The 27,544-nt window shown below is 36.6% G+C and overlaps 1 protein-coding gene across 1 annotated transcript in view; it reads left to right on the plus strand.

The window, feature by feature from the left end:
* The window catches only part of man1a1 (mannosidase, alpha, class 1A, member 1), a 121,681-nt gene extending 95,589 nt beyond the window's left edge, over positions 1 to 26,092 (plus strand). The window contains exons 6-12 of the mRNA XM_058755568.1: positions 1,391 to 1,514; positions 1,952 to 2,045; positions 10,470 to 10,585; positions 15,386 to 15,605; positions 16,855 to 17,027; positions 18,098 to 18,213; positions 22,911 to 26,092. Coding sequence (XP_058611551.1) covers positions 1,391 to 1,514; positions 1,952 to 2,045; positions 10,470 to 10,585; positions 15,386 to 15,605; positions 16,855 to 17,027; positions 18,098 to 18,213; positions 22,911 to 23,037 — 970 coding nt within the window. The 3' untranslated portion in view covers positions 23,038 to 26,092. The remainder of the gene's footprint in view (positions 1 to 1,390; positions 1,515 to 1,951; positions 2,046 to 10,469; positions 10,586 to 15,385; positions 15,606 to 16,854; positions 17,028 to 18,097; positions 18,214 to 22,910) is intronic.
* Positions 26,093 to 27,544: the final 1,452 nt, after the last annotated feature.

Consider the following 27,544-nt stretch of genomic DNA (forward strand, 5'->3'; position numbering starts at 1 on the left):
TCAGCGCTGTGTAAAAAATGATGACATTGGTAGCAACACTCCAGAGGTGTTTGCACACATTTCCTGCTGTGGCCTGAAATATGAGGCCTTTACCTCATTTTTTGTTATTAAGAATTCACTACCAGAGGCTAGAAAATATCCTCTTGGAGTCAGAACGATTGTTCATTAATTATACAGACGTGCATGGAATTCTTTGCCATCCAGTTGCATCACACACAGAAAAACATTCACATAAAACGCCTCCAAATTAAACCGTTAGAGTACTTTAGCGGTGCTCAGTTCCTTCTAGCTAGAGCTATTGTGTGTAATTTACTGTCTTAATGACATAAATATCTTACACGCTCTGTTTTGTAGAATTAGGCTTTAAAAATAAAGTGGAGAATGTCGTTCTTTTAAAGCTGTGATTACGTGTCATTACTCAGCAGTAATTTATCTTCGTAATTGGTGCAGACACAGCGGCCCTCGCCGAGTGGATCTGCTGTCAAAGTAGTAACAGCTGGTCAGGAAACGTGGCTTCCATTTCCAGGCCGGAGTTAAGTTGTCACCTTTTTGTTGGAACCGTGCCAGTGAAAGTCAATAAAGGTGGCTGTAATCACAGGAGAAAAACACGACTGCTCTGTAAAATAAGGCCATGAAATCAACTTGGCAACCATGTTAGATGGTTTATTAATGATGTTTGAGTACTAAAAAGAACTTCGAAAAGTAATCAATTCTTTAACCTGTGTATACATGTATGCATACATGCATGCATGCATATATATGCGTGTGTGTGTGTGTGTGTGTGTGTAGTTACTCCAGTCTTCAGTGTCACATGATCATTCAGAAATCATTCTAATTTGCTGCTCGAGAAACATTTTTGATTATCAATGTTGAAAACAGTTATTCTACTTAATTTTTGTAGAAACTGTGATAGAAACCAGGTGTTTTTTTTTTTTGTTTGTTTTTTTCTCAAGATTCTTTAAATGGGTAAATAGAAAATTCAAAAGAATAGCATTTATTTGAAATGGGAATCTTTAGCAACATTTTAAAAGTCTTTGTTACTTCAATTTATTGTGTTCTTGCCAAACTTCAACTCCAAAAATCATTGCCTAAAACTTTGAACTATAGTGTCTATTTTTATCTATGAATCAACTGTAATTCTCACCAGTAATATCAAAACCCTGAATCCAATCACGTCTGATGGTTAAAGTCAAGTCCTGCCTTACATCTCTCTGAATATTCTGTTTCATTCTGAAATACGTTAAATTACATGAGATGCTGGTTCAAAGTGACCAATTCTTGACTGGTTGAAAGTTTTCAGAGCAACGCAAAATGTATATACACACAGCTCATGATTGCAGACTTACTGAAGTAAACTCGATCTCTCTCTTCTTTCCTCTTCCCCGTGCAGTGGGATCGGCAGAAACTGGCCATGGGCGTCAGGAGGAAGCAGTATTCTCGCCGAATACGGGACTCTGCATTTGGAGTTCATGCATCTCAGCGAGCTTTCCGGGAGACCAGTTTTTGGCGAGAAGGTGAGCAGCAGTTCAGGCGTTACGCCTCTGCAGTGCATTAAACACCGCACTGAACTAAAAGTGAACTTGGAGCGGCAGTCGTGAACTGTTAGAGGAGCTGACCAACAGTGACCCAGGATGACCTCTGCTCGTAACCGTTATATTGATGCTCGTTTCGCTGCAATTCTCAGATCTGATTCTCTCCGAATGAATCGGCTGACCTGACCTGCAATATAGACACAGACAAATGACACTATTACAAGCTCTGAATGAGGCTGTACAAACTGTGAAAGTGACCTAGTCTGTAGATTTATGAGTCCTGTCCCCTGTAGGAAGACATCGGTCGCATCAAAAAGGCTGTTTACTGCATTTTCAATGACGTACTCTATTGGAAGGGCTTAGCTATGGCTTAATAATTTGACGTGATGGTATAAGAGATACGTGCTCTGCCGTTGCAGGTAATGAACATCAGAAAGGTGCTGAATCGACTGGACAAACCTCAAGGATTGTACCCGAATTACCTGAACCCTAACAGTGGACAGTGGGGCCAGCGTAAGTCCACAAACACACACACACATACTAAAGAACTTCAGAAGAATACACAGAAATGTAATATTCTAAAGAAGTTTTCCCAGAAATGTCATGATTAAAATGAGCATCTTTATCCATAAGTTGTCCAGCAAAATGCTTTCTCTGAGTGGAATTGATTTACAAGTGTTTCTCTTAGAGATAGAGCGCTGATTTGTACACAAAACACTCTTGTGGTGACACTCAAAGGCAGATTCAAGAGAATATTTGTAGTGGATTGACAGAGCTAAACTTTAGGATGTGATGCAGGTTTCCGGTGCTGATTTATGTATTAAGTTTATGGTGTTGAATTCAGCAGGGAGGCACCCTGAGACACACACACACACACACACATATGCTGGCTGTTTGTTGAGTCTGTAACACTCTAGCAGAGACCATCAGTACACCTTTTCTTTAGGGCCTCTAAATTAAAGGAATACTTCATCAAAAATGAAAAGGTGATCTAATATTTATTTATTTTTTATATGTAGCTGGCAGCTAGAGTGTTGAATATCGACAGTCAATAAATATGAACCTTTTATATAATAGTTATTATTTTTTGTTATATGTATGTATGTATGTGTGTGTGTATATATATATATATATAGTGGGGCAAAAAAGTATTTAGTCAGCCACCAATTGTGCAAGTTCTCCCACTTAAAAAGATGAGAGAGGCCTGTAATTTTCATCATAGGTATACCTCAACTATGAGAGACAAAATGAGAAAAAATAAATCCAGAAAATCACATTGTAGGATTTTTAAAGAATTAATTAGCAAATTATGGTGGAAAATAAGTATTTGGTCAATAACAAAATTTCATCTCAGTACTTTGTTATATACCCTTTGTTGGCAATGACAGAGGTCAAAGTTTTCTGTAAGTCTTCACAAGGTTTTCTCACACTATTGCTAGTATTTTGGCCCATTCCTCCATGCAGATCTCCTCTAGAGCAGTAATGTTTTGACTTTCAACTCCCTCCAAAGATTTTCGATGGGGTTGAGATCTGGAGACTGGCTAGGCCACTCCAGGACCTTGAAATGCTTCTACGAAGCCACTCCTTCGTTGCCAGGCGGTGTGTTTGGGATCATTGTCATGCTGAAAGACCCAGCCACGCTTTCATCTTCAATGCCCTTGCTGATGGAAGGAGGTTTTCACCAAAATCTCACGATACATGGCCCCATTCATTCTTTCGCTTACACGGATCAGTCGTCCTGGTCCCTTTGCAGAAAAACAGCCCCAAAGCATGATGTTTCCACCCCATGCTTCACAGTAGGTATGGTGTTCTTTGGATGCAACTCAGCATTCTTTCTCCTCCAAACACGACAAGTTGAGTTTTACCAAAAGTTCTATTTTGGTTTCATCTGACCATATGACATTCTCCCAATCCTCTTCTGGATCATCCAAATGCTCTCTAGCAAACTTCAGACGGGCCCGGACATGTACTGGCTTAAGCAGGGGACACGCCTGGCACTGCAGGATTTGAGGCCTTTGTTACTTTGGTCCCAGCTCTCTGCAGGTCATTCACTAGGTCCCCCGTGTGGTTCTGGGATTTTGCTCACAGTTCTTGTGATCATTTTGACCCCACGGGTGAGATCTTGCGTGGAGCCCCAGATCGAGGGAGATTATCAGTGGTCTTGTATGTCTTCCATTTTCTAATAATTGCTCCCACAGTTGATTTCTTCACACCAAGCTGCTTACCTATTGCAGATTCAGTCTTCCCAGCCTGGTGCAGGTCTACAATTTTGTTTCTGGTGTCCTTTGACAGCTCTTTGGTCTTGGCCATGGTGGAGTTTGGAGTTGGACTGTTTGAGGTTGTGGACAGGTGTCTTTTATACTGATAACGAGTTCAAACAGATGCCATTAATACAGGTAACGAGTGGAGGACAGAGGAGCCTCTTAAAGAAGTTACAGGTCTGTGAGAGCCAGAAATCTTGCTTGTTTGTAGGTGACCAAATACTTATTTTACAGAGGAATTTACCAATTAATTCTTTAAAAATCCTACAATGTGATTTTCTGGATTTTTTTTTTTCTCATTTTGTCTCTCATAGTTGAGGTATACCTATGATCAAAATTACAGGCCTCTCTCATCTTTTTAAGTGGGAGAACTTGCACAATTGGTGGCTGACTAAATACTTTTTTGCCCCACTGTGTGTGTATCCAAAATAAAAGTTTTTGTTTACATAATATATTTGTGTATATTTATGTATCTAAAAATACACACACATACAGCATATATTTTGAAAATATTTACATGTATATATTAATATTCATATAATTTATATCATTATATAAATGTTAAATTAATGTATTAAATATATTTCTCTTAAATATATACATGCATGTGTGTGTATTTATATATACATAATAAATACACGCAGTATACACACACATATTTTGTAAGCAAAAACTTTTATTTTGGATGTGATTAATCGTTTGACGGCACTAGTTTATATATAAAAATATAATGTAAAACTAACCATGCTTTGTATGTATAAAATCCCTGAGGGCAAAGGAGAACATTGTTTTCTTGCAACTGAGTTTGAAACCATGAACCTCTCAAACTTTGGCAAAACCAGTGACAAGTTATTCCTATAGGAGCCTGGGAACTTTTATACATGACTTTGCTCGCCATTATTTGCGATTACAGCCAGCCTTTGACATTTTTGGGTGTGATCTGGAGCAGACGGTCTGTGGGCATGCCATATGAGACTGAGGCTAAACCGCTGGCAATCCTGAAACTGTCGATAAATGTCAACTTTCTCATCACATCTGTCTTCATTGTGCATTCAGGGTTAATTATGCAACACAGACAGAAACATACACACTCTCTACCTTACGTCATCCTCTAGATGACACACACATCAGTAGCTTGGGATATTTTATGCTGGTCCTGCAGCAGTGAGGCCTGCTCTGGCGTGTTAGCCGGCTTTCGTGCCGTCCTCGCTCCGGGGGATTTATTGGCGGCTTAGCATGGAGAAGCAGCGCTGTTTCAACTTCATGGTCAGCGATGACGCAGACGCTTGATGATGAAGAGCCGGAGGAGAACAAAGATACTGCTGTGTGTGTAGTCGGGATAACACAAACGCATGAATTCTGATGGAACGGAGCGAAAAAAGAGACAGGCTTTTGAGCTGTCAGAATGTAGCAATCCGAAAACCATTCTTTTTTGTGCATCGAAGCAAGTCGTTCTTTTTTTTTTTTTTTGCTTTGACAAAAGTCGTTTGTTTAGATGATCGTAAACAAAAATGATCTGAGATGGCAGCAGGCCGCAGGGAAGATGGGATGATAACGTACGGCTGCACTTAAAAATAGCTGTCAGTCTTTTTGCTTCGCACAAGTAGCCCAGAACAGTCCTGAAGGGCTTTCCATATGGGTCAGTTGTCATGCTTGGGTTTGAGCAGCTAGTAGCTCAAGGGTTGACCTTGGTGAAACAACAACTTGAATCAACCATCTTATATATTCCACAGTCTACCCTCCTTTTACCTTTCCTCGCGTTTATCTTCTATTATTTTCTCATCGTCGTACATCAAACTTAGTTTTACGTTGTCAGAAATTTTCGTTTCAAAGCAGACCATCTCTTTCCAGTTTAGCCTTGTATGTGCGACTTGACAGAAGTTCCACAAGCTAGTAAGCAGTCTTAGAAGGTTACATCCTAACAAAATAATCTCATAAGTGAATAGGAGCACTTGCAGTAACTTTTTTTTTTTTTTTAGATTTATGATTTCAATTTTTTTTTATTTTAAATATTATTTATTAATCGATTTAGTAATTTTAGTTAAATGTAATTAATGAAATTGCTAACAATTAATAAATTCGTTAAAATATATTATTTGTAAAATTATCAACATTAGTTTAAAACGTCATATTTAATTTGAATTTTAAATATTTCCTAGAATTTATTTTAATGAATGTCATTCACTCAGCCCCATTTTATTCCAAACCTGTTTGACTTTCTTCACTGGAATAAAAAAAAAAAAAAAAAAAGGTTTGTTTATTTTCTGTGTGTGTGTGTGTCAGTGTGCATGTGTATACAATAAAAGTCAGTGGTGTCCAGTGTTTTGATTTGACAAAAACAGTTTAGACATCCTTTAAAATATCATCTTTTGAGTTCCACAGAAGAAAATGTCATACAAGTTTGGAGTATGGAGTATAATTGATGGTGTGTGCACACCAAAAGCGAATTCAATTATTTGCGCAAGCAGATTACATACAAAGTCAATACAAAGACACGAATAGACCCAAGTTTGCATGGGGCAATGCAAATTGAGCGATGAGATTGCAACGAATGCGCTGTATTCACCTCAATTGCGTCTTTCGTACAAGTTGAACATTTTAACTCGAGTGGGAAATTCGATTGACGATTGTCACGTAAGCCAATCAGTGAAGAGCTTGTTGACACATCCAGTTGTATCAGAAAACGGAGGAGAGCAAAAAAGAGTTTTTATATAAAGAGTTTTTGCAAAAGTGATGCAAAAAAACATCCCACGAGTAATCGCTAGTATCGCAATGCAAATATTCACTTTTTCTTTCGGTGTACTTACACCATTCCCTATGAAAAAAGTAGTTAGTGTATTGTCAAGCTCCAGCATGGACAAAAATGTCTCACAGAAATAGTCTATATGACTTTTTTGCAAGTTTTCTGAAGCCACGTTGCTATGTTGTCACATTGGACTTGTAGCCTCACCCACAGTGAAATCATTTCACATGTATTTGTATAAACGTTGAATATGTTCTGATTGGCTGTGAATTTTGCTTTTGGTGAGGACTTGCTGTGACTATGGATGAAATGTGGGGCTATGAGCATCCGACATGCATGAGGTCTGTTTCAGGGCTGCTCTGTGTGCTTCAGTGCTGTACAGAGAGGCTTCATATTTTCCCAGTGTCTGTTGGGTAAAAAGCTCAGCTGGTCTTCAGGTTTTGCTCAGGAAGCACTGCCAGAGCTGACAGCAAAACCCCTGTTTCCTGCTGTCAAGCTTTTACCAACAGAAAACCTCACAGGTCCTTTGCACAGTGAAGCCCTCTTACCACCAACACGGGCGAAATTCGGAGTTTGCGTGTGGTGTGTGTGTGAACTGTTATTACAACAGTGGGGAAATGTCATCTTATGTGACTAAGAAGTTAAATCAGGTAGCGCAGAAGTGCTCAAAGTCTGGCCCGCGGGCAAATCCAGTCAGCCACAAGTTTATCAATGACCTCCTGCTAAGTCTTTTTAAGAATTTTTTTTTTTTAAGAATTCAATCGCTGCTTCTGTGTCCGCACTGCAAGAGAATGAAAAGACCTCTCCCATTATAATAACTAAAGCACTGCAAAAAATACCTCCTCTTGTCAGTGTCACCCAGAGTGATCTAGTTTTGTTGTCACTTTGCTTGCAGTGCAGACTTTTAACATTGTATTTTTTGTGTATTTTTATTTAAATTACACTACCATTGAAAAGTCTGGGGTCAGTATTTTATATTTTTTTGGCAGGGATACATTGAAGTGAAATAAAGGCTTTTACATTGCTACAAAAATGTATATTTCAAATAAATATTGTTTAAAAAAATTTCTGATTATTTCTAAAGGGTCATGTGACTCTAAAGACTAGAGAAATGGCTGCTGAAAATTCAGCTTTGCCATCATATGAATAAATTACATTTTAAAAATGCATTAAAATAGAAAACAGTTCTTTTAAATTGTAATAATAGTTCATAATATTCCTGTTTTTACTGCATTTTTGATCATATGAATACAGCCGTGGTGAGTATAAGAGACTTCTCTTAATCTCACTGACCTCAGCCTTTTAAATGTACTTTTAATTGATAATCATATTCATTCAAAGAAGGTTTCTGAATTTATTCATTCTTATTTCTATTTTAATAATTGTGAAGCAAAGAATTAAAATATGCAAATACTGTCATCGTGATTGATTCAAGGGGACAGACCTTTTACAGCATGTCCAAATGTGTGCGTTTCATTTAGTAACCTAAAATCAAATAAAAAACATCAATTTAAAATCATTTATAACAACTGATGCATCCAGTTAGGAGATGGTGCCATTTATGGATTTTACAGGGGAATTATAGGTGAAAGTTTCTTGAATATTGAGTCAATATATTTGTGAAGGTTTAAGACATTTAAAGATAAAACATTAAAGGGGTCATATGATGCTATTTTAGAGATAATTATTTTGTGTATTTGATGTAACAGAATATGTTGACATGCTTTAATGTTAATTATTGTAGTTCCTCTGTGTCCCGCCTCTCTCAAACGCATCATCTGCTCTGATTGGCCAACTGACCCAGTGCATTGTGATTGGCCAAACACCACAAGCACACGTCGGAAATGTAACGTCCCTTACCACAATCGCGAGCGTCAGCTTTCAAGTTAGTTTTATCAGTTCAAGGTCGAGAGGGGAACAGAGTCGCGTGACAGACACAGTGATGATGCTCGTATGTATTTGCAGTACACAAGCCGCGGTTAAGACTATTTCTGATGGGCTGTACACTCCGCTGTGATGTGACCCTGTTCCCCTCTCACACACTCGCGCGCACACACACACACACACCGCGCTACATGCAAAACTCTGCATTTGAACAGTCAATAGTAAATACTTGAACTAATAACAAAACATACTTACAGTCGCTGATTCAGAAGCACTAGATTGTCAGAGCAAAGTAGAAATTGACCCTTTTTTTGTTTTTTGAAATAGCCTTTGTGCATAGCCAGCCTTGTACTCTACTAGGTTCGCGAAACTGTCGTCCAAAAAATGCGTTGCACAAATTCGAACATTTAGGTTGTGCTGTTGTATTCCTAATTGCATCTACTTTCGGAAGGCCAAATAAAGTGCTTTTGCTTTCGCATAAAAAACACCGTGTCTCCCTGATATGACTGCATCAACACTAACTGATGTTACTGAAACCACGCCGCCTTTCTTTGCGTGAACATTTGGGCGGCAAATATTTCCACATCGTGATGTAGACGTGTGGGGGCGTGTTTGAATGAGCCGTTTTAGGTGGACGTGGACGAGTCTTAACTTTTATAAAGAATATCTCTTTGGGTTTGAGACTTTACTCTTTGCAACTTTAGGGATCTCATCTATGCACGAATAGCTTGTAACACTTCAAAGAGAAAGGAAAACTTGAAATCGCATCATATGACCCCTTTAACAAACTGGCAGCGTTTTTGAATTAATGCATTTGTATGAAAGAGACTGAATTTTTATTTTTTTTTTCTTCTTCACTTTGACTACATTGTTCTGGGGAATGAAAAGGCTCTGACCAGCACTTATGATTGGATATAAATACAAGGCTGATTTAGCACATGTAGCTGTAATTGTTGGTTACTGCATGCTTTAAAACCATATGAAAGTCAAGGATCGGCTATTAGCAGGTCATTTTATTCAGTGGCCCCTGGTGCACATTTTGGCCCATGAGCTGCATAATTTGAGTATCCCAGAGGAAGATTAACAAAAATTTGCCTAATTCAGAAATTTTGCTGAGTGCTAACAGACAAAATGGGTAGCGTAAAAGCCCCTTTGACATTTGAAATAAGACTTTAAACTAAAGCAAAATGCTTGTTTTTCCTTTCTGTGAATTTTTTTCTCTGAACAGTAGCATGGCTTTTTTTTTTTTTTTTTTTTTACGGTTGTCTGCACCGACGCTTGATTTCTCTTGACGTATCTATCACAAAAACAAGTGCTTAATGAGGTATAAATATTCACGAGCTTGATGATCAATCAGACAATCACACAACAGTGCTGCTCCTCGAGCCACAAATTCTCATCTCTCACACACAGTGGACCGGACAGCACTGAACACACTGCCCCATTCACACGCCACCTGGAAACACACACACACGTACGTTTCCTTTCTCCTAAAGCATACACAGCACATAGTTGAGAGATCAAATGAATGCTTATATGGGATCTTAGTGGATAAAGATCATGTAACCCAAACTTTGTAGGTTCAGTTACTAAAATCTCATTTAAATGATTTATGTGCACCGTTACAGTAGAAAAATGTACTACATTTCACTTTCTGTATGAAGATTTGTTTGTATTCTTTTATTCATTCAGAACATTTTATTTGTTTGTTCATTCACTCGTTTATTTTTGTAATAAAATATCTTTCAGTGTTGACATTGCTTTAAGCATTGTTCTCTGATTACTACTGCTGCTCTTTTGACATGTGTTGTGAATGTGAAGCACTCCAGGTTCGCTTTTTGACATTTTGCACAATTCAATTCCAACATTTGTTACCATACTGTAAAAAATTGCTGAGATGAGCGTCTCTCTAAATCTCTCGTACTGTGTGAAAGTTTGTGTGTGTGCTCCATAAATTGTGTTATTCTGTCTAAAGCAGACTATTGTGCTGGCACATGAATATAGGAAGAGTTTTTTTTCACACACTCTGCTGTTTTTGCTGTGTTGCAGATCACGTCTCGGTTGGAGGCTTGGGGGACAGTTTCTACGAGTACCTGCTGAAGGCCTGGCTCATGTCAGACAAAACTGACGAGGAGGGAAAGAAGCTTTACTACGATGCCCTGCAGGTAAAGTCCATTGTTACAGAGAGAGAAAAGGCCCAGAGAAATGTTACACTCTACTGGCCATTTGATCAAATGGTCAGGTGGCTGCTGACTAGACAAGAGCATCCTTGACATCCTTGTTTTTGGAAGAGACCTGCAAGTTAAAGTGACTTGTGTCAGCAAAATAATGAGGATACAGACTACTTCAGTGTCCAATAGGAACTCGGTACCAACACAGTCATGGCTCGAGTTGATACCAGGGTTGAGTCAAATTGTGAATTTGAGAATTGGGTCCCTTTCAGTTCATGAATGTGAATTCTAATTTGATTTGTCCACATCCCACAGGATGTTGAATTGAAATGACAGGAAGTGGAATTTACTGAATTGCAGTTCATTCGAAGATAGGACATATATTAGTCCAATAAAACATAATTAGATCATTCGTTTTGACTAATTATGCCTATTTATTTCCCGAATTGTAGAATACCTTTTTTTGGATTTGACAGTTATTACAGTAGAGTCCAGTATTGTCAAAACCATTAATGCACAAATGAATCGCTAGTAAAGTAGTACAATCCAGAAGATTACCATAAAATCAAAGTTATTTTATTAAATATAATGCAAAAAAAAAGATATTTATTTAATTATATATAATACTGTAGTTGTCAATTCAAACATTGTGTATATAATAATCTTTTATAATGTTTCTGGAAATACTCCATTTGTTGTATGATATGTTTATGGGAAATTCATACTAAAAATGAAATATACTGTTAAAGGTGTAAGGTTTGTTGTTTTTTTTTTGTTTTTTTTATTTATACACCCTTAAATTCAAATTTAAATTGCAATTTTGTACCCTGTTTGCCAATTAAAATTCTCAAGGTTTTTTTTTTTTCTTTCCACAATATGATAACAATAAGAATTTATTTTTAACCTCACAGCTCATTTATCATTCACAAATAAAATTTAACATCTAGTCGGACTAAAGTTTATTAACAGAATAATTATTAAAGAATAACAGAAGTGGTTGTTCTGTAGGTTTGTATGTTTTTCGCCCTCAAGTTTCTAGTGTCCAGTTATTCCAATGCGAATATTGAAAGTGTTTGCAAATTTTAGTCTGTTGTTCAAGCTTGAGCTAGAAATTTATCCTCTGTGGGTTTTAAGGTTGTAAGTTGGAATTCATTTTCATAGTGTCCAAATGTAGAAAAGTAAAGTTTATGTGAGCTTCTGTATGCGAGCGTGTTTTGTGTGTGTGTGTGTGTGTGTGTGTGTGTGTAAGCTGCCACCAGCGTTGTTCTGCTGGAGCTGTCGGTGGGAGCTTTGGAAAGCTGCTGCAGACTGATTGTTACAGACCACGAACTCAATCCTCACTTTCATTAGAGAGGACCATCTCAACCTGCCTAAGATAATGCTGCCCCCCTGGCCGTCTGTCTGGGTGCCTCCCTGGAGTGACTCGAACACACACACACACTTTGGACTCCAGGCCAATCATCCAGGAAAAGAAAAGTGCATTATGTCGGTCACCTTCAAAGAAGGCTTATAGCACGGCCGTCCTGTCCAGCATTTTACCCAGGCAATCATTACAGCTACAGAAAACTCTTTATCAGGCCTTTAACTCTCTCGCTGTACAGCCTGATTTACACTAATCTATCTCACTAACCATGGATAGGCCGCTCAATCATCTCCTTTCATCCACACCTCTCAGCTGTAGCATTCGATTATTTGCACCATTGGAAAAAATAAGGACATTACGGCAATGACTGTTGACGTATCGCAGCAGATTGAGTTCAGTTTTGTTAGAGCAATGCTAAATACTAAAGTTTTCATTTTTGTTGCAAAGTGTTGAGGAAGCTGCTTTACAACTGGCTTTTTGAGCTACAAACTAACATTCAGGCAATTGATTTCTTATGACTTTCCTATACATTTCTAGTTATGGTAAGCTTGAAAAAGTCTACTGATCCTCATTAATATCATGCGTTTTTTTTTTTTTTTTTTTTTACATTTTATAATTATTTAAACCATTTTTAAATAATCATTATATATTATTTAAATTATTTAAATAATTTGTCTTGATACTGTAGTTCTGTTTTTATGCAGATCGTAATCATTTATAAACTACTGTAGTATTGTTTGCTATATATATTTTCAGTTTTAATTTAGTTACAAAAATGTAATTTATGGTAATAGCTTTAGTTTAACAATAACAGCACTGATTTCAATAATTTTTAGTTTCATTACTTTTTTTTTAGTTCTACAAATTCTTTATGGGAAGAATATTTGAGGTGATCCTGGACATTTTCAATTAAAAAAAAAAAAAAAAACTGGATTCATAAACTTTTTTTTTTTTTCCATTTTAAGGCTTTAAGGCTTAGTTTCGACAAACATGCAGTCATAGCCAAAAATATCGGCACCCTTGGTAAATATGATCAAAGGCGGCTGTGAAAATTAATCTGCATTGTTAATCCTTTTGATCTTATATTTAAAACATTCACAAAAATCTAACCTTTCATTGGATGATAAGAATTTAAAAAGGGGGAAAATATCATTATGAAATAAATGTTTTTTCTCTAATAAACATTGGCCACAATTAACGGCACCCTTTTATTCAATACTTTTTGAAACCTCCATTTGCCAGTTTAACAGCTCTAATTGTTCTCCTATAATGCTTGATGAGGTTAGAGAACACCTGACAAGAGATCAGACACCATTCCTTCATCCAGAATCACTCCAGACCCTTTAGATTCCCAGCTCCATGTTGGTGCTTCTTCTCTTCAGTTCACCCACTCATTTTCTATAGGGTTCAGGTCAGAGGACTAGAATGGCCAGCAGACGCTTGGTTTTGTGCTCAGTGACCCATTTTTGTGTTGTTTTTGAGGTTTGTGTTTGGATTATTGTACGGTTGGAAGATCCAAACATGGCCCATTATAAGATTTTTATCTGTTGGTATTTGATAGAATCCATGATGCCATGTGTCTAAACAAGATGTCCAGGACCTCCAGCAGAAATATAGGCCCAAATCAAAAACAATACAGCAGTATATTTCATTGTACACATGGGGTACTTTTTATTCCTGTGTTCACCAAACCCATCTTGAGTGTTTGCTGCTAAAAAGCTTTTTTTTTTAGAAGCCAGTCCCATTTGAAGTTCCAGTCGTGTCTGATAACTGAATGTGCTGGAATATGTTTTTGGATGAGCTAGGAGAATTTTTCTTGAAACCCTCCCAAACAACGTGTGGTGATGTAGGTGCTGTTTGACTATTTTTATTTTATTTTTTTTTTTAAGGTTTTCTGACCCTGAGACTCAACTATTTTCTGCAATTCTCCAGCTGTGGTCCTTGGAGAGTCTTTAGCCACTCAAACTCTCCTTCTCACCGTGCATTAGGATGATATAGACACACGTCCTCTTCCAGGCAGTTTCATAACATTTTATGTTGATTGGAAATTCTTAATTATTGCCCTGATGGTGGAAATGGGAATTTTCACTGCTCTAGCTCTTTTCTTAAAGCTACTTCATTAATTTGTGAAGCTCAATTATCTTTTGCTGCACATCAGAAATATATTCTTTGTTTTTTCTCATTGTGATGGATGATTAAGGGAATTTGGGCTTTGTTTTCCCTCCTATTTATATTTCTGTGAAACAGGAAGCCATGGCATTTCATGTTCATAATCACCCTGGAGTGCTCAAAATTGTGAATATGAATGGGAATATACTTCACAGATATTTTACTCATAAGAATTATGAGAAGAATTAAGTATCAATAATTGTCCAACGTGTATTTGAGAGAACCATTTTTCATCATAATATTTCCCCCCATTTTAAATTCTTATCCGATGAAAGGTTAGTTTTGTCAATTTTTTAAATAAAAGATCAAAAGGATTAACAATGCAGATTAATTTTCACAGCCGCCTTTGATCATATTTACCAAGGGTGCTGATATTTTTGGCCATGACTGTACCTTACAGTAGTGATTTATGTTTCCCTGTTCTGTGGCAGGAGAGTAGTTATTCAGCAGCTGTGGTTTCATGCATCATTCCACACTCTCTTTTTCTTTTGGTTAATAAAATAATTTGAACTCAAATCAATATTTTATATCCATTGACGTGCATTGGCACAGTAGTGATACACAGGATAATGAACAGTCTGTCACGATCGCAATATAAACTCTTCAGAGTGATACAAGTTCCAGAATCGAATGCTTGAATCAGAGAGTACATTCTAGGAGATGTTTGATGATTTACTCTGTAATGCAATTAGACAAAACAAGCGTCTATGCTGCTACTTGTTGCCTACATCATTGCATTATTATATTCAAGTCAAGATATTGAAAAAAAATTTTATGCTCATGCTGTAACTACTTTTAGTTTCTGGTGCCATATTTATGATGAAATAGAGGAACAAAGAGAGTGATGCAAGAAAAAAAGAACGTCAAGCACTTTACTTATTCCCTTACTTTACTTTGGTACCATGGTGATGAATGTCTCCAGTTTTCCATTCAAATGCACAGAGGCTTTTTTTCCAGACAGATAAGAATCTCATCTCCCATGTGTGCGACGCTTCTGTAAATACACAACGCTGGCACACACAGCTGTGACCCTGATCTCTGCTATGATCTAACTTACTTCAGGCCTTGAACTGTTCGGATGACGCTTTTGAGAGAATGAAATCGCTCCAAAGCCTTGAATGTCTCCCTTTGTGTTAGGCAAACAAAACAAATGCAAACAAGGACAAAGTTCCTTTTAACCCACACAGTATGAATAACCACAGAGAGAAGAAATTGACATTAAAAACCATTTAAATTGTTTTCGTTTTCTGTTCTGTGTGCAGGCGATTGAGAAGAATTTGATACGTAAGTCACATGGAGGTTTGACGTATATCGCTGAATGGAAAGGCGGACTTCTGGAGCACAAGATGGGTCACCTGACCTGCTTCGCCGGTGGTATGATTGCTTTAGGGGCGGACGGAGACCCTGATGATAAGACTGGTCATCAGATGGAACTGGCGGCTGAGATCGCCCGCACGTGTCACGAGTCTTACGCCCGAACAAGTGAGTGGGAGAACTGCTTTGAAAATGTTGAAACAAGAATGCTAAACATTTCCAAATATATATTATATATAAAATACATAAATATTTAGAATTTTAAATTTTTATATAATTTTTTTTAATACATTTTTTAATACATGTTAATACATTTTCTAGTTATGGTTAGAAAATTACAGTGCAATTGCAGGCTCCCTGAAAAAAAAATAATGTTTTGTGTAAAGAAAATTGAGCCTATTATTTTCTATTTTTCACCCCTTGCCCTGCAATTCAGATTGAGTTATATAAATAAATAAATTAATTTATTTATTCAATTTATTTATAAATGTATGAATTTATTTATTTATTTATTTTAATTTATTATTATTGTAAAGTATTTCAACTGTAAATTATTTACTGATTTTAAATTTTTGTTTTATGCAAATTGCTGTGTTACCGTAATAACAATGACATTGACAATAATGAGAATTACAAAAGTAAATCAAAAGCACTTAAAGGTAAAACATAAAAATGATGCAGAAAATGAGATCTGTGTATTTATTTACCATTTTATTTATTCTGGTGTTTACTTATTTATCTGTTAGTTTAGCAGAAGCTTTTATGCAAAAAAAGACTTCCAAATAAGGAGAACAATGATTTATCGTTATAGGCAATAACATTCAAACTTATTTACACTTAGAAATATTAAAGTAATGAAATTTTTGTGGAAAATTGTAATCTGAAAACAAAATAATGTATTTAAATTCGTAAATATTTGAATTATAGTGTTATAAGCTGTTTTTGCAGACATATCCGACATGCCTATGGAGTATGTAATGTGTTTTTCCACATCTGTGCTGTGATTTGTTACTTTACTAGACAAGTTGTTTGTTTTGCTGACTCTCTTCAGTGCCAGTATGATATAATGCAGATCCTAGTGAGAATTATAAAGTGCTCACCCGAAAGTGAACTATTCTGTCAATAATAGTCACATGGCCAATGTAGAGACTCCCTAAATCCATTGCTGTTAACCCTGAACACACACGCACATACTCAAATCCCTTGTTAAACACACACATACACAGTCATCACCGGCCTGTTTATAATGCTTAGGTATTTTTAGCGGCCGCAGATTATCAAAGGTCCAGATTATGCCACAGCCCCTAATCCACCACATCCAAATAGTGTTTCTCTTCATCTCAGGAACAATGTAATCCCATAATCCCTTGTCAACATGAAAATTTAAGCGATGAATTTGACGGCATGTGTGTTTCAGGTATGAAGCTGGGTCCCGAGGCCTTCCGTTTCGACGGCGGCGTAGAAGCCATCGCCACGCGGCAAAATGAGAAGTACTTCATCCTGAGACCAGAGGTCATCGAGACGTACATGTACATGTGGAGGTTCACCCACGACCCCAAATACAGACAGTGGGGCTGGGAAGCGGTGCAGGTGAGAACTGTCGCTTGGATTTGGCACATCACTAATTAGGTAACGCCACCAGTTTGTGACTGGTAAACACATCGCCACATTAGGCCCGGGATGTAGGCCAGACTGTGAGTCACAGCGAGGCTTTAACCCTGCCCTCAGACACTCCCTGCACATCAGCACAGCAGGATTAGAGACAATGGAGACCGCCAGGATCTCACTGCCTTGTAATTGTATCATAATGACTTCAGATTGCCATTGTGATGTGTCTATCCCTTCAGGCGATACATCACATCGCTTCCTCCCTCTCTCTCCCTCCGCCATCTATTCCTCTCTCAGAAAAATGTGCTGGCTCAACACTCACTCAATGAAAAGCTCGATTCTTTGCTCCAAAAACTACTTTATCAAATCTTCATTATCTTAAAATGTCCTTTTTCACTCTCTACATAGCACCACAACACTGATCATTTTGAATATAATGCCACTTTTCACAAGTAGTGCACAAATTGTTAAACAAGTCAAATAGCTTTTTTTATTAAATTTTGATGTTTGATTTAAAACACATTTTTAAATGTTTGTCTCTTATGCTCACCATTTTTTTTTTTTGTGTGTGTGTGTGTATATATATATAAATAATATATTAAAAAAAATTCAAATGGCTGTTTTTATAACTAATAGTTTGCTACCTGATTCTTTGTTCAATAGAAAGTTAAAAAATAATGGCCTTTATTTGTTATTTACAATCATAGAGATTAAAATCTTGAGGAGCCCAAGACATTTATCTAGAGACTAGAATATCCTATAGCAAGAGTGGGCAGCTCTCACCTTAATCAAACACAAGCTAAACAACCTAATCAAGATCTTAAGAATTACTGTAGGCTATAAATACAGGTTGAAGGTAAACTCTGAAGGAAAGTGGATCTCGAGGGCCTTACGCTTGTGGGATGGGGGTCTTTTGACTTGGTCCAGTAAGGCCAACCTTTGCATCGGTGTCCTGTCTCTGAAAATGAAACGTAGGCTACATGACACTTGCTAGGAATGTGTAAAACTATTACATTGATACTGACAGGTACATTTGTATGTCTGAATATCAGGCTCTGGAGAAGTACTGCAGGGTGGAAGGGGGTTACAGCGGAGTGAGAGATGTCTACGCTAACACTCCCAACCATGATGACGTGCAGCAGAGCTTCTATCTGGCTGAAACACTCAAGTGAGTACAGAGCACACAAACATATTCATTACAGTTGTGCATAGTTATATTGTGATTTTATTTATTTATTTTTTGCATTATAGTAATATTAATTTTTGGGAGGTTAGGACATGTTATGTATTCCCTTTTAATAATTGCTAGGATCAAGTCATTTACATACGATGCTGGATAGCACACACAAGACTTGCATTTAAATTGTCAAATTGTGTCAAAGTCCACTATCAATCAAGCATTTTTTTTCTTATCAATCAAAATTTTTTAATCAAGTAAATCTAAAAGGGTTTTAAGACAAATTTATCTTAAACATCTTACTTAGATTTATTTTTGAGTAACAAATCCTGGCTTTTGCCATAAATATAGCCATAGAAGCTGGCATGGTGTTATTGGCATTAAGCTCATTTCTCCCAACATTAAATATTACTGTGAAAGAAAGAAAGACTATTGTATTTATGTGGCAACTGTCATTTTAATGTGTCTTGAATGAATGCTGATTCACATAAAATAGTTCTATTATTGTAATTTGTAAAATTGTATTATATTAATGAGAGTCATCAGTCAGAATAATGAGGGGGAAAGTATGAGAATTTGGCAAACTGTGCTTAATTGACATTAAAATAATCTTACAATGCAAAACGACATATGATTAATGGTCTTCATTTTCTTTATGCAAAATGTTGTAGGCTATGTCTTTTGATTTTGGGGTAAAATAAGCTTTTAAACTCATCTTTAAATGCCAGAGCATTGAGTCAGATCAGCGAGCCAGTTAGATTGAAGCTAACTTGTGATTCTGCAATGACTGACTAAAGGAGAGGAATGCTCTTCACCCAGAATGCATGAATTGAGCCATTTCTCTGTCAAAGCGAGAATCGTCAAGGTGAAGTGATTGAGACACAAGACTGTGACAGATGGAACTCATTCACAGACATCCCTATCACACAACATTCATCATTAAAGACAGATAAATGAAAGGAATGAATAAAGAAAGAGTCGATTACTTTGTCAGGGCCCAAAATGAAGAGCTGCGGAGTCAGCGAGGTCGCTGTGCTCTTCTGTATCCTGTATCCTGTATCCCAGCTCTCCAGTCCTCCCATTTGATTGCGTTTTAAGAGGAAATCACTGTTCGAGTCTCATCCTGCCACGCCAGACAGCGGCTCTCCATTTCTCCTGCCTTTAATACTCTGGAGGAGCGCTTGCCCTTTGGCCAGGAGGAGTGCAGCGCACAGAAAAGACTTAGCAATTCTTTGAGAGAGAGAGCGCATCCTGAAACCCCTGCCACTCTGGTTGTTTCTCATTCTGTTGTTGCTTCTGGCTTGCGTTTGCCGCTTTTGCACAGTAAGTGCGTATTAAGTAATGATTCTTCTTCAGAGCCAGACTGTCTGGCGGGCTGAGGGATCAGAGTTTCCTGTTCATAGAAATGCTCTCAATGTGTTTGTGGGCATGACTGTGCTCCTTAACATGCTCACTTCAGCCCACTACATCTGCTCTGCTCCGCTCCACATGCCGAGCCACTACAAAACATAAAAAAATGAAATTCGATTATCATTTGCTCTCCCTCATGCCTTCCAAACCTGTATGACTTTCTTTCTTCTGTAGAAAAGAAGGTATTTCAAAAAATCTGTGTTTTTGTTCATACAATGAGACAATGGGGTCCAAAACAAATTGCCTGAAAATAGTGGTGAGCCAATATAGCAACTGATATTTGTAATATTTTTTTTTTACGCTATTTTTGTAATTATTATTGTATGCTTGACAGAACTTTTAAACGAAGTTAGTAAAGGGTATATGAAGAAGAATTATAGCAGATTGTTAGTAACAGCTAATACACATTTAATTTAAACAAGTCTTTGAATATTTAATAAACGTTTCATTTCATTATTCTGTGTTTAACTTTCAGTCTGTGTGAATTAGCAGACAAACATGGACTATAATAGAATTACGGAATCAAGTAGTTGCCATCTGAATAAATATTTTAATTAACAGATTTATTTATTTTTAAATTAAAAAAATTTTCAAGTTGAAATTGTTTCTTAACATTTACTAAATTATATCATTTGAAAAGGATTATGTACAATAATTTAATTTTAATCAGTTAATCAATCGTTTATGTATAAAGCACATTAAAAACTGTAAAAGCATACCAATGTGCTGTTCAAAAATAGAAACATTAAATACATAAGTAATGTAATATAGGTATTAAAAAGAACATGAAAATATATACATGCATGCTTAAAGCTGAAAATGCTTTCATATGTAGTAGGTCATAGGATGTGATTTTTTTTTTGGGGGGTGCTTTTTTTTTTTTTTTTTAACTATCTGTAAAATAAATAGTGTTATATCATATATATCATCTTTATATTGGCCAGCTAATACATCACCATTGGCCACTGACCACTAGATGATACCCAAAGATTCATTTTGTCATTATTTTTTTCTTTGCATTATTCATATTTCTTTTTTCTTCTTTTGGGGTGCTTTTAGATTCCATATTTTTTGGCTTCACATAGTAAAACCCTCCTTCACATAGTAAAACCCTCCCATTCAACTATATGGCCCAAAATAAAATATAAAAGTGGCTATTAGCTTGATGGTTGTTGGGTCCATTTCAATTGCAGATGCAGTATGACCTCTGTCACTTACGGTATATTTGCCGTTCACCTTCCAGTTTCTTTCTAAACCAGAATTGAAGGTCTGAAGATCATACTAGGCCAGGTGCAGTTTGAGCCGGCAGGAGTGGGTTATCCAGTGGACACGCGTGATTTAGCTTTAACTCTGGAGGCCTGAGGTCAACAGCTTGTTTTCAGAGGAGCAGCGGAGAAGAGGGCCTTTCATCAGCGAATCTCCAGCCAATGCATGTCTGTTCAGAGAGGAAACCGAGAGGGAGGGAGGGTTAGAAACCATATTATCAAGGTCACAACTTCATCAGGAAACAGGCATCAGCATTGCCGTCTCCAGCTAAAGTTTATAGACTGTAATTTTTAACGAGTGTCATCCTGCCTTCCAAATAAAGATGTGCCTTCTAACCTGTGGGTTTTTTCCCCTCCTTTGCTGCTGGTTTTGAATTATGGCCTTTGCTTGTAAAACAATGTCCTTTAGCTATGGCTGTCGGCCACAAGTTGCTGCTCTCAGCCAAAGGAAGCGAAATGTTTAGACCTTTTGTAGTTTGTAATCTTCATCCCTTATTTACGTCGTTTTTGTTGTCTTGGCAGTATTTTGCTTGGCAGAGACAGTTTTACTTTATCAGCACTTGGGAGATGTTCATGTTTTGTTAACGAAGTAAACATTCAGATTTTAAGAGGTAGATTTATTTATGTGGTTTGGCATTAATTGAGATAATTAGTGGTGTTTGTACTGTTGTGCATGCTAAGTATTAAACTTTGTTGTAAAACAAGACTCGCTCCATTCGTGCTAATCACGAATGATACCTCAAATGATACGGCTTGTTGAGCACTGTCAGACCGGAGTGCTAAACAGGTGGAATGAGTAGACTTTGCACTTGAACTAATGTACTCGAATGATAATATAGTGTGTGTGTTTGTGTATATGTAATTTAAACTTGTGTTCGATAAGTAAAACGCTGAATTGACATTACAAAAAGTAGCTTTAGAAAGAAATATTTTGATTCAACATTGCATAAATAAATAATGATAATAAATGGGTATTAATGGGTTAAAAAAAAAGGGTGGGTGAAGGTGTTAGGGATGGGTCAACAGTGTAATTATAAATGTAATTACAGAAATTAATTACATATGTAATTACATATAGGTATATTTGAAAATATAAGTACAATGTAAAAACATGTATGTACACAATAAGTGCATTGTACCAAATTATTAATTTAAATGCAAGTACATAGTATTTAAGGCCACCTAATATAAAGTGGGACCAAAAAATTTTATATGGAAAAAATAAAATGTTACTCTCAATATGAGACTAAAACTGCCAGCTTCACTGTCTTGATGAGTGAGTTTTTCAGTTATTCATCAACTGATTCATTCAAATGGCTGATTCATTCAGAAGCAAGTGACTCTTTATGAATGGGTCACTGAATCATTGGCTCACTCAATTCGTTAAAAAACGTAGATTCATTCAGTAGAGAAACACTGCTGAGTGTTATTAGTACTTGTAAAGCACATATTCTGCATGACCATATTCTACATCCCTGACCCTACCCAATACCTAAATAGCTAAGGTAGTTACTAAGCAGTAATTAGGAGTTTGAGGCAAAAGTGGTAGTTAATAGTTAGCGAGAATTTGACCTTAAAATAGAGTGTGACCGTGTTTCTCGTAGATGCACAACAGTTCTGCTGTGGCTTTGTTTGGAACTATTTTTGTTTGCAAAATTGATCAAAACAGACAATATTGCATCTAAAATGTAACAATTAACTTTTTGTTAATTCAGCTTTTGTGTAAAACCAGTATTGCAGTCTGAATCGTGCAGATATTTGGGAAGAACAGCACTCTTGCTCATGTGATGTTACTAAACTTAAAAACCCATTAAAAAATCTATTTAATTTATTGAGTTTAGCTGTACTTAGTCTAGTGATAATTATTTGCCTCTCATAACCTTGATGTCTATGCTTCTAATTTATGTACATAATCATGTTTTCCGAATCTCTTACAGGCAATCTCTCTATAAACTATATTAATACTATCTCACTCTTGAAACATCATTTTTTCTTTCTTTCTTTTTTTTTCAGGTATCTGTATCTTTTGTTCTCCGACGATGACCATTTGCCCTTCGAACACTGGGTGTTCAACACAGAGGCCCATCCTCTTCCCGTCATTAAGAAACAGAACCTAGAAATAGAAAACCATCTCAAGTAATCTTCATCCGACCCCAAAGCGCCACTGAGACATAACTTCCCAGACCTGCTTTAACAGTGGACAAGAGCTATGGACGCAAAACCCCTGTGGCTGGAGAGTTCCTGTCCTCCAGAAATTTGCTGGAGCTTCATGTGTTTCTCCACAGCCATCTCCCCCTCTTCCGTCTCTTCTTGGGATTCTGCATGCTGCCCCTGTCCCCGATCTCTATCCCTGACGCTATGGACACGTCTCTGAACCTCAGAGACACAGGAGGACCATATTTCCTCTGTGAGGAGACCGGACCAGATCGTTTTCCATTGTACTTGCCCTCTCACACACGTTATAAAGCCATAGGTAATTTAAATTGCATTGGCATCCTTGTGTTTTTTGCATCATGTGCGTTTACAGGAGCGAAGACAAGAGATCCACTGAACTTCGCCATATCTTGCTGTCTGTTTCTTTCGGGATGAGGTTTGGTTCGGTATTTTGAGGCTTTATTCGACAGCAAGGTAGTGAAACCAAGTCAACTAGTGCCTTTTAGTCTTACTGATCATTTTAGTCAAGTTTTAATAGCAACACTCTATTTATTTTCGCTGTGACCGAAGGTATCTTCCTACTGGCCTACAGCCCTCTTACCCTCGTGATGGATGTAAGAATCAGTCGTTTATCGTTCATTCCTCTACATTTGTGAGCTTACTTTGTTTCATAAAATGTGTACAAAATGTGTTTTGATTGTTTACTTACTTAATGGAGGCAGAGACTTTTTATCTTAGACATGTAAAATAGAGTGCTTTGTTAATTTATTACTCAAGATATAGGGTTTTTGTCTTTTTTCAGTGTGGAGGGTAGGAAACTATGGAGCCCCTAAAGGAGACATGATAATAGGAAAAAAATATGTGAGAGGGAAAAATTACATTTTCAATGCTTTTGCGTTCCCTTGCAAAACTATTGCATTTTCCTGAGATGCTTTGCGTTCACTCACAAACACACTGAAATATAATTTTTCTTTCTAACTTTTTATTTTTATTTTTTTTTTTATCAAAAAAAAAAAACACACAAATTCAGAATTTTTGTTAGTGAATGCAATTTAAAAAAAAAATTTTTTTTCAAAAGTTTTGCGAGCAAACAAAAGTGCCACGAGTAAATACAACAGTTCCTCTGTGGAATGCAAAACCTTTTGTGAGTGAACACAAAGGTTTTGCGAACAAGCGTAAAAGTTTCTCTGTGGAATACAAAAGCTTTTGTAGGCGAACACAAAAGTTTCACAAATGAGAGCAAAAGTTTCTCTGTGGAACGCACAAGTTTTGCAAGTTAATGCAAAAGTTTCGCGAGCAATCAACATTTCTTAGGAATGCAAAAAAAAAAAAACAACGTAAAGTTTGTGGTACACAAAACTTTTTGTGAGCGAATGCAAAAGTTTTGCGAACAGGTACAAAAGTTACTTTCACAGGCGAACACGAAACTTTTGCAAGAAAACAAATTTTTCCAGGGGAATACAGAGTTTTGTGAATTAACACAATTTTTGCGAGCAAACGCAAAGTTTCTTAAAGTAACAAACATTTTTGTGAGTGAACCCAAAAGTTTCTTGAGGGACTGCAAAGATTTTGTGAGAACACATAAGCATTAAAATATAATTTTTCCTCCCATGTAATCACCATGTCCCTTTAGGAGCTCTGTAGTAAACCACGATGAAGCTGCTTGAATCCATTGGAAAAGTGTTTTATTAGGACAACACGGGCAGCATCAGTCAAAAAGGGGAGGGAATATATTTGTATGAATGTACCACCAAATGTGAATTGAACATACTTTGGCCTAGTTGTTGTGATTTTTATCATTTTATCTGTTTGTTTGTTTATTTGTTTGTTCATTCGTTCGTTTGATTTATCATGAAAGCACAAAGTTGTGAATCAGTATGTTTGGGTTCTCCATGAAGAAAAGAATAGGAATATTACTGTAGGACAGCGTGACAGCACAAGTGAGGAATTTCGATGAATAAAGATGCAAAACAATGAATGCAAAGCAGTCCACTGCACTGGATACACACACACACACAAAAGAATCGCATACACTACATCTATTACATAGCCACATTCTAATTCATAGAGGAATGGACCAATTCCCATCTTATTAGTATGTTTTGGGAATTTGACACGACAAATTTGAGGTTTGTGGAGTGGGGCTAATGCTAGCGTCTACATTTAGACAGTGTTCCCAAAACTACACAAGACTAAACTACCCTGCTGAACTAGCACGGTGTGGCGCTTTAACCTATGTATAATACTAGAGGATCTACTTGGAAATAAATACCTCACAGAGATTCCTCTCTTGAGGCCAGCGACTGCAACGCTTGACATGGTATTTCTCTGCTTTGTGTGCGCTAACGAACAGCGTACTGTCAGTTAGGAGCCGCAATATATGAAAGTACCATCATCTCGAGGGAGGCCCGTCATAAAACACTGTGACACTGTAGATAAGACATCGCGCTCACTGTATTCACGATACTGCGAATCTAAACGATGTTTAGCACTGCCGCGGCTTAGCGCGGACTAGCGATTTGTGCTGTCTCTTTAGTGAAAGTGATTCCTCAAGCTGTGACTGAGAGTCCGCAGCGACTCTTAGGTGACATTCGGGAACAGACGTTTCCTCGCATCTGGTTACGATACGCAGAATAGGAGATGTGCTTTTCAGATTAAGAATTTGTTGTTTAAATATTGTGTTGATGATCTTGCATAGAAAATGCCTTTTTTGTTTGTGATTCTTGTCGTTTATTTCTTCATGAGACAACCTCAGAAATGTAACTGTACAATATTGCTGATAATCATTCCATTGCACATAGTCTGATTTGTTTTCGTTTTTTTCTTTAATATATATGCAATTAATTTTGTGGGAAAGTGTTTGGTTTTATTGTTTTTTTCTTTAATTTGTTTTTTAATTGTACATATCTCATTCTGGCAAACTGCCAGCCATCATTTATATAAATCTTATGATCTTATGTAATAAATTATATTAAAGAGCAGCAAAGGTTTTTGATAAACTATATTTGTTACACTTAAATTGTGAATAAAACAATCTTTTAATATAATATTGAGTTGTTGTTGTGGATTTTTTTAAATTCAAATTTATCATCAGATTATACATTTTACAGTAAATCATTCATGCTTGGGGGCGGATCTGACTCCTACAAGGCTGACACAATAAGAGAATAACTGATTTATTTTTTAATTGTGTGACCGCCATAAAAATGCATCCAACAAGTCATTATGTAACTAATGGTAACTGTCTGCCTTTCCGTCCGTCTGTCTATCTATCTGTCTGTAGTACTGTTCTGTATCATTCTATCATTCTTTTATTGGCAATCTGTCCTGTCGTTTTGTCTGTGCCGTTCTATCATTGTCTATTGTTTTTTCTGTCGTTCTGTCTATTTATGTGTAGCTCTATCATTCTATCAGTCGTTCTGTCCTGTTCTGTCTTTCATTCTATTATATTGTTCTACCTATTGTTCAATCTACCATTCTGTATGTCATTCTCTCTAGCATTTTTCTTTCTATTTTGCACTCCATGTATAGTTCTATCATTCTATCTATTGTTCTATATCATTCTTTCGTTCTGTCATTTTGCATTCATTCTGTCTATCATATTGTTCTATCGTTAATTCTGTCTGTTGTTCTGTCTTTTGATTTATTGTTCTGTCTCTTTCTATTTTCTGTTCTATCATTTTACACACAAAAAAAAAAAAATGTTGCTAAATAGCACTAAAAGTGGTTCTTTGGCTCATTATCATAGGGGAACCTCTTTTGGTACTATATGGGGAACCTCTTTTTGGCACATATTCTTAAAGATAAGAAGCTTAATAGCACATTTGTCAAAATGTGGTTACACAGAACCCTTAGAGGTGCCATATATGACTACCATAGATGAATGATAACTAATAATTTCTTACCAAATTGCAGCTTTAAAGATTCAAATTCCTGTACTAAATGCTTACTGAAAAACAAAATGCATCCCACTTTTAAAACCTTTTAATTTATTTCTTTCAGCAGCAAATAAAATGAGTGCTGACAAGCAAGGGAATATAAATATACAACATCACAATATACGGGGAGTTGTTGTTTTATACACATCAACTCGAATCCGACTCCCACCATAGCGTGACTGTCCAAATTAGTCCAATTTAGGGTGGCATTTACTTTAAATGAGCTATCAACGTTGTTTGCTGTTGCCAACACTTAATTTCACAGAGGGAAAAGTCACGAAATACAGCCGTGGTGGAATATTCTCTCAGAATTAAATATATTTAGATATTCTTTAATGAATTCGTCACAATATAATGGTCAGGGGATGGCGCTAAACTTATATTGTAGCATTATACAATTATATTGTAGCATTTATATCAATGCTTAAACAGCATTGATATAAAATTTTTTTTTAAAACAATAGGCCTAAATACAAAAATACATACAAATCTAGGCCTACACTTACTGATTTGTTTATTTCATGTTTATTATGTGTCGGTTTTTAATGATTTAAG

This window comes from Onychostoma macrolepis, chromosome 20, assembly GCF_012432095.1.
Source record: "Onychostoma macrolepis isolate SWU-2019 chromosome 20, ASM1243209v1, whole genome shotgun sequence".
In the NCBI taxonomy this organism is placed as follows: Eukaryota; Metazoa; Chordata; class Actinopteri; order Cypriniformes; family Cyprinidae; genus Onychostoma; species Onychostoma macrolepis.